The 8,239-nt window shown below is 41.4% G+C and overlaps 1 protein-coding gene across 1 annotated transcript; it reads right to left on the bottom strand.

Moving 5' to 3' along the window:
• Positions 1-364: 364 nt before the first annotated feature.
• slc13a5b (solute carrier family 13 member 5b) lies at positions 365-8,013 on the bottom strand. The gene is made up of 12 exons (XM_029447156.1): positions 7,852-8,013; positions 6,799-6,927; positions 6,576-6,712; positions 6,123-6,343; positions 5,826-6,006; positions 5,609-5,731; positions 5,248-5,460; positions 5,040-5,146; positions 4,803-4,924; positions 4,100-4,261; positions 2,924-3,061; positions 365-1,939 (listed from the first exon to the last, which is right to left on the bottom strand). The coding sequence occupies exons 1-12, from the start codon at positions 7,948-7,950 to the stop codon at positions 1,814-1,816; spliced, it is 1,758 nt and encodes a 585-aa protein (XP_029303016.1). The 5' UTR covers positions 7,951-8,013; the 3' UTR covers positions 365-1,813.
• Between the last annotated feature and the right edge of the window lie 226 nt (positions 8,014-8,239).

Below are 8,239 nucleotides of genomic sequence, written 5' to 3'. Positions count from 1 at the left end.
TCAGTGCCGATCATTTTGTTTTGGATGACACTGAGGATGACAATGCTGTTTTCAAACAGCTAAGACTGAGTTTTATTTACACCTGCTTTGTTAAAGCTTCTTACTTGTTTAAAAGCCTATACTCTGACATTTGTGGACACTGTAAAGATCTTGCTGTGAAAGCAGTAGCTTACACTTTTTGTTTTTGGAGAATAGTTGTCTGCATGACTCGAACAACTGACTATATTATGCTTTGTTCGTTAAGTAACAGTGCGTATGGAAAGCAAATGAACGATGAATTAGTCAGTGCATGTTTTGATCTTCCAGTGTTTTCAAACCACTGTGTGTGGAGGCAATGTAACAACAAAGAAACATTGAAACTCACTATATTGAAATGTCTTATTTATTTATTATTTTCATAGTTTGTCACAGACCATTGACATATCATGTACTTTAGCCCACTGGCCACTTAGACGGAGAAGATACTTTATTCATCATTTCCCAGGTACAAAAGTCTTGAAATTGAAGAGAAAATAAAAGATACATTTGTTCCAAAATACAACTTTATTGCAATGCAGACATTATTTATTATTGCAGTGAGACATTTCACAATGTCAGCACATGAAAATGTGTTTATAGTACAAAAAGTCAGTGTGTTTGTATAAGGAACATTTAGGTTTCTTGCATTTTAGTGCTGATATATGTTAAAGTTCAGCTGATGCTGGAACTAGTCTATAAAAAACACCATACATCCTGTTATATAGGTCAATGCAGGGGTCAACAGCACATGTTGATTTAAGTCTCTACTATACTGTACATATTAGCCCATTATCTATAAATACCAAAATGGCAAACATAAGCAACAGCCTTTGTTACTGTAAATATATTTAAAGGGATGTGCTTGCAAAACATTCATTGCTTGATAGCAGTAGGGGAAGAAGTCTTTAAATGATCTTACTTAGTAAGTAGTAGGTCTTGCATTCAATATTTTACTCAAGTGAAAGTACAGATTTTGACACAAACATGTATCAATATAAAGTACTCATTAGGCAGCTGAATTGCCCTCGTCAGTGCTATATTATACAAAATGTTATTAGATTATTAATGTATTAACATGTACGCATAATTTTAATGTTGCATCTGGTTGAGATGGGGATCATTTCCATGTGATTAATCTATAATCATATTTAATATTATCTTAAAATGAAAAGTTACTAGTAAATACAGCTGTCAGATAAATGTAATGGAGTAAAAGATGACAATATTTCCCTCTGAAATGTGAGGTGAAAGCAGAAGCGGCATAAAAAGTAAATCCTTAAATAAATTACAAGTACCTCATAATTACACTTAAGTGCTGTACTTGAGTAAATGTGCAAAGTTACGTTCTTATATTATACTGTGTGGCTTATTGTTGTTTAGATGTGGCTACATGTGACTATGTAAAACATTTTGAATAACTTTGAACTCATGTATAGCCCTTTCTTGGCTGCTCGATTTGAGAATATCGGGACAGTATAGGATTCGTGTGATACTGTTTCATGAGCGTAAAGGGTCTTTCCTTAAAATGTACCTTCATTATGATGCAATGTAAATAAAAAACTGTTTTTAATTTCATTCTTCAACCACTCTTCTTCCATTCCCAATAATATTCATGACCACTTTCTTTCACAAGCAAAACTCAGGTGTCAATGAAAACATGCCTCGAGGGCGTTGTATCCGACGCATGCGGTCCACCTTGAGGTCCTGTGCTGTCGCTCTGACCAGAGGTCTTTGTCTGGCACCTGTGTAGGGAGGGCAGGGTGTACGTGGATCATCTCCAATGGCAGAACCAGGCTCACACCCCGGTGACGTTGGCCCAGGCGGGGAAGGAGTCCAGATCAAACATGGCCTTGCCCCAGCTGTTGATTGCCAGTGTTATACAAAGGATGCCAATGATGTTCATAACTATTCCTGTCCTGGCCTGATGGACAAGAAGAGTGCGTCGCAATGTTAAAGCAATATTTGGACACTTTGATCAACGATTCACTTTCTTGCTGAGATTTAGATTTAGAAGATTGACACCACTCTCATTTCTTTCAGTTAAATATTGAAGCTACAGCCAGCAGCTGGTTAGCGTAGCTTAGCATAAAGACTGGAAGCAGGTGGAAACAACTAGCATTGCTCTGTCTAAAGGTAATAGGACTATGTTACCAGCTCCTCTAAACCTCACCACTTATCTCGTCAAACATCCGTATCAAAAGACTGAGCATACAAACATTACTAACAAACAACATGCTGTCTTTTATCAGGGTGTGCTGGACTATTTCTTATCCTCACATTGACACATGCTTTAAGCATGCTGCTGCAGCATCATATTCACCATAAAGACCTAAAGATGTGGTCAGAAAATAAAGCTGTTGCATACAAAGTCAACCAAAATGCATAATTAGACATCATGAAATGTGAAGACGTGTCTGCACGAGTTGACATGGTTTCAGCTTGAGCAAACTTGAGCTTAAAAATGTGCTTTTGAATCTGTTTTACAAACATACAAAGACGAGAGGAAAAAGGAGAGAGACCAGATGGAAATAACTAAAAGAACCTGGTCCCTGGTGAGTTCTAAGAGCAGTAAGAGCATGAGCTGCCACAGCCCATAGTTTACTGTACTGTAAGTAATGTATTAGACAGTTGGTACATTGGCTGTTTGGGGTACAGCAATGCAATGCAAAAGGTCCATCAGTCAAATCTTCATTCATACTATCAACTGACTCTTGGTGAGAAAGCAAATAAGCGTATGTCCCAAAATGTCGAGTTATTCCTGTAATAGCGTCAGGCCACATCTGCAAGTGACTATAACCCATGAGTTCAGCTGTCCTTACAGTGTAACAGTGGCCCTAAAGTGCCAACTTTGCATGTTCAACATATAATTTACTGAACAAACACAACAAACCGCGGCCATACTCACCATGTCAGCAACCTTGAGGTATCCATAGGAGAAGACTATAGCGTTTGGAGGCGTTGCAACAGGCAGCATGAAGGCAAAAGAGGCACTCAGAGTACAAGGCACCATGACGTACAGTGGATTGATTCCAATGGACTGAGACTGCAAGAATGACACAGAAAGCTTCAACAGTCAGAGATAGGGATGAACCGATCCTTTATCATAAAATCCCCCACTCCTCCATCTGGCTATTTTTCTGCAACCGTAATCACTGACTTATAACTCTGATTAAGTGGGTGTAATTAAGATGTAATTCTTGCAAGCTCAGCGCTGAGTCATGATATCTAAAATAGAAACTCTCTACATATGTAGCGATAATGGCAGGCTACTGAAATGCAGAAAGCATTACTCCGTGGAATTTGCTTTGGAATTACATGTCACGCAACACAGTAGTTTACAAGTGCACAGTAATTTCTGGTTCTCAAAATAAACAGTAAAGTGGGAAAAAAACATAAAGTTTATAGTTAGTCCTCTTTAAACTATGGGCTGTATATCAAGTCACCACGATGACAGTGTTTTATCTTGTCTGATGGTTTTTGTTTGAATATAATAATAAATATGGGATGACACATAAAGTGACAAGCCATGACTGCCACAAAGTGTCAACTCCTCACATGTAACTGATCACATGCACTTTTTTTCAGTTTTCTTTCAATCCGTATGTTCACACGAGGGTTGGACACCCTTGTGCCCCCACTTAAAAAAATATCTATGTGAATACCCCTGCTTGTCACTGTCTTTCGCAACCCAGCCTTGGCATTCTCTCTAGTGCTCGACTAGCGGGCACAGTAATGCCATTCTTCAGCAGCAGCGGGGTGGGTAGCATTACGAGGCACTGGGCTGAATTGGTGTGTTTGGCAGGTTATTAATGGGAGCAGGGGCCCGGGAAAGGGGACCAAACACATTCAGCCTGAATGACTAACTAGATGGGTAACCAAACATGGGAAAATAGGCTAGCTCCCACTGGGAGTAGTTTTAATGCTGGACTCCAATTGGGGAAATCGGTTGAAAAGAAATAACACTATGTAGCACTTCACCTCACTGAACCACTGTGACTAAACTAACATAATTGTCTGTCTCCAGCTGTCTGAGATTCTCCTTCTGATTTTGTCATATTTAACTTTCACTCTGAGAACTTACCATTGAGGCTAAGACAGGTAGGAACAGCGTCGCAGTGGCAACATTACTAGTGCACTCCGTGAAGGTAGCAATCAGCAGGCACAAGATGATAGCAATTGCCCAGGGAGGGATGTTTTGCAGGGGAGTCATTTGATCTCCTATCCACTTTGAGAGTCCTGATTCCTAAAGAGAGAGAGATATGTATATATAATATAAACATATGCAGGGTTAGAGAGGGTTTTCAGGAAATGAAAACAGTATTTATCTATACAGCTGGGTCAACATTTGCTCATTTACTTTAAGTATAGTGTTATTCAGATTTGTAGAGTAAACCGTAAATAATGAGGCTGCTTTATATAAAAATGGAAACAGTAACGCTGCATTGCATGCTGTGCTGTTGTGAATCCTTTGTGCATAGAAAGGCAATTTGGATCCAGTGTAGGAATGGCGGACTCCGCCACCAACAATGAAAAACACTGTACAGAAAGGTAATTACAGAATGTAAAAACTTGAATTGACTATTGCTGGAAAAGAATCTAGACAATAAATAGTATTTAAAAAAGGTGATTTGATTTCATGAAAAGAATGTTTGCAACTTCAAATACAGACAAATATGAAGCGCCCATCACACTTCCCCCTCCAGAGATATTAGTATTCTTGCCATATTGTGTGTAAGCTCTTGGCACAATGTCCCATGAATATTTTGACTGTCACTGCCACTTACTTCACTACCTTTCGCCAGAGCAAAACCTCCGCCAAGAAGAAGCACGATGCCCCATGGTAACTTCTTTTGGGCAACTTTCCAGGTGAGCAGAGGTGGAGTTGGGCCAACATTTTGATGTGGTGCTACAGATCCAATACATTCAATGTCAGTATTGAATCATTGTACATTCTCTAGTTCTGAAAACATGGATGTAACTGTAGGACTTATACTATATATTCTTCCAGAATGATGGTTCACCTGTGTCAAAACTTTGAGTCCTCCATGAACAAAAACGTGGGGGTCTCGAGGGCAGAACAAAGAGAAGGACGGCAATGAAGATTGCCACTGTGGCATCAGTCACATACCTGAGTGCAGTGAGGAGGGAATGAACAAACGGACATATATGAACGTGTCCTAAACTAGATTAATGTATGACGGAAGACTAGCTGTATTATTGTGTACAAACTCTGCTTTGGAGTTGAAGATATCTGTCGCCCAGCCGTCGACAAAGCCTGGCTCTCTGGTGAACCACATGACCACCAGCAGTGTGAAGAGACCCAGGACACTTATCTCTCCAAAGGACATGGGCCCCAGCCGACGATGCTCCTCACGGATCACATTATAGGCAGCAATCTCCTTCTCTGTCTTCACAGCCCCACAGCCCCACGTCTTCTTAAAGCTAGAGGGATCACACGGGGGGGGGGGGGGGGGGGGGGGGGGGGGGGGGGGGACTCAGTGTCACCTTTACACTTAATCACACTCCAGTTTCTTGATGTTGATTCAAGTCTCTGTCACTGTAATCAGGCTTTAACCATCACCAAACTCACTTGAATCCCATGAAGACAAACTGCAGCCAAAGCCAGGCCAGTGTGAGCATGAGGATCATGTTAGGGAAGGCGAAGCCGAACCAGGAGGCAAAGTTAATCACATCTCCGTTTTGAGGAAAGAGTCTAAGGAAAACAACAAAAGTTAACATAAAATCGTATCGAACCAAATTGAAAGTTAGCAGAACATGGCTAAACAAAGCTTTAAGTAAACACTCACTGGTTCATCTGGCCCTTGAGCACCAGATTGGGACCGGTTCCTGTCAGTGTGGCGGTGCCCCCGATGCTGGCAGCGTAACAAACACACAGGGTCATCCCTTTACACATTTTCTGCTTTTCCGCTGCGTCCTTATGCATGGCAGCCTCCACTGTGACATCCAAGAAAGTCACCACCACAGGGCCTTCAACCAAAGAGCAGGGAAATAAAAGGGCTGCTAGCAACATAGTTGTATAAGCATTAGAAATGTATGATGCTTGGCCAAAGAAAACAATGTACTGGAAGATGATCATGGCTCACCTTGTCCCTCACTCTGTTTCTCTGCCAGTGAAGTCTGCCTGCTCTCAGTCTCTGATGTCTGCACCTGCTCCTCTGAGCTGAGGATCTGAGGCGTCTCTTCCTCACTGTTGTTGAGCTGCTGCAGCACTGCTTGGACAATAGGCACCATCATGGCTGTGGTAGCCGTGTTACTGATCCACATGGACAAGAAGGCTGTCACACCCATGAAACCCAACATCAAACTACCAGGGAGATTTAGAAAAAACATGTTAGTGGCCTTGGATGGAAAGAGGGGCCCTGAGTGTTTTACAACAATCAAAATTAAGAGAGAGACATACTTTTGTGATGGCAATAAACAACTTCTACATAGTTTTATTATGTATACAGGTGTTATCAGTTGATTAGATAGGCTTTGGAATTGCAGATCATAAAGATGAAAAGTCAAACAGTGAATGTGTTGTGTGAGCCACTCACAGCGCTGGACGCACACCAACAATGAGCAGCACCCTCAGGGCAATGCGCTTGTGCAAATTCCAGTGCTCCACGGCTACTGCAACCAACAGTCCCCCCACAAATAACAGGTTTGTGTCCTTCAGGTACTGCATACACACCTGGGTCACACAAAGCAAGGTGTGTGTGAATGGAAATGCATCCCTCGTGGGCAAATTCTTCAAACTGCTGCAGCTATTTCACTTACATCTTTGGATTGCATAATGCCAAACGCAGGGAAAAGGATGGCTGGGAGCAAAGCGGTTACAGCCAGTGGTAGGACCTCTGTGCACCAGTAAACCGCCATCAGGATTATCACATAGGCACATTCTGCTTCCTGCGTAAAAAACATGTAAAAACATACTGGTAAATGCACACACACCCAAAAACCTTGTAAGGTGTATAAACTGCTTCTTGGAACATTGAGTATTACACAATTGATAACGGGACATTAAGATGGTTCAAAGGGTAAAGATAAGCGTGCTTGTTCTATTGTTTCTGGTCACCAGCTTGTGCATTTGCCTAGATCAAACTTCTGTGCTCTTTAAACACCCCTCCAATTATTATTCAACATGTTAATTTATTAAAATATATTTATTATAAAGCAAAGACTCCTAAACGTTGTCCTTTATCAGTTTGAGACCTCATACTCTGTCACCTTCCTCTACACTATGCCATTGTTCCTGACTGCTTATTGAAGTCTATCATAACATGCGTACAGTCTATGTGCATGCCTCTATGTCACATGTAGCGGTAGCAACGTGAACTGAGCCCTTTGACTCTGTGTTCCCACGCTGGACATGACCCTTCATGTTAACAACAAGGAGTTAAAATAACAAGACTTTAGAGCGCTCCAGCCTCAGGCATCACTGGACAGTTCGCATATTGTTGCTGCAAGTGCGCAGTGTGCACTTGTGAGCCGCATCAACAGGTGCAAGAGAGAAGCAGTGCAAACCTGATGCATTCATTTAAAAAGGCATTTTTTAGAAATGTCTATGTCGCGCTGAATTTGTGAATTCATTTCGTTTATTCATGTTTTAAAACTGCATGCAAGCAAAGTGAAATGTTCCCAAATTAAACTTTAAAAATACACATAATTAAATTAATTCTGAGGTATATTTTGCAAAATAAGATTGCACCCAACACTTCAATGCACTACTTTATGCAAAACTCCTCAAGAGTTTAAGAATGTATCCAGTTTTAACAATGAGGCGAAGTTTAAATTGAATGAATCTCTAGTTTTACCAAATGAGTTACATACCGATGTCCCGATCACTAAAGGCAGTGGAAGAAGAAGAAATGGAGCTGAGAAGAGGATAAGCTCATTCTTAACAGAGCAAAGATATTTGAAGAATGCCATCCTGAAGGAAAGCGGAGAAAAAGGAAGCTTTCGCACTGTGGACCGTGCTTTTGAAGCGCAGAGGAGGGGAGGGGGGGGAGGGGAGGGGGGTGTCCCGCGGCATATAAAGGAGAGAGAGAGAGAGAGAGAGAGAGAGAGAGAGAGAGAGAGAGAGAGAGAGAGAGAGAGAGAGAGAGAGACAGAGAGAGACAGAGAGAGAGAGAAAGAGACAGAAAGACAGAAAGACAGAGAGAGACAGAGAGAGAGAGAGAGAGAGAGACAGACAGAGAGAGAGAGAGAGAGACAGAGA

Source organism: Cottoperca gobio, chromosome 13 (assembly GCF_900634415.1).
Source record: "Cottoperca gobio chromosome 13, fCotGob3.1, whole genome shotgun sequence".
NCBI lineage: Eukaryota > Metazoa > Chordata > Actinopteri > Perciformes > Bovichtidae > Cottoperca > Cottoperca gobio.
Note: the sequence above shows the minus strand (reverse complement) of the source record. Positions and strands in the feature narration are given on the sequence as shown.

Bases quoted from the DNA above. Each gene is read 5' to 3' on its own strand.
- slc13a5b (XM_029447156.1), bottom strand. From the start codon at position 7,950: ATGGCATTCTTCAAATATCTTTGCTCTGTTAAGAATGAGCTTATCCTC. The intron at 6,713-6,798 runs GTAAGTGAAATA...TGTGTGACCCAG, and splicing joins GCATTATGCAATCCAAAGAT to GTGTGTATGCAGTACCTGAA. The intron at 6,007-6,122 runs GTGAGCCATGAT...CTTTGGTTGAAG, and splicing joins GAAACAGAGTGAGGGACAAG to GCCCTGTGGTGGTGACTTTC.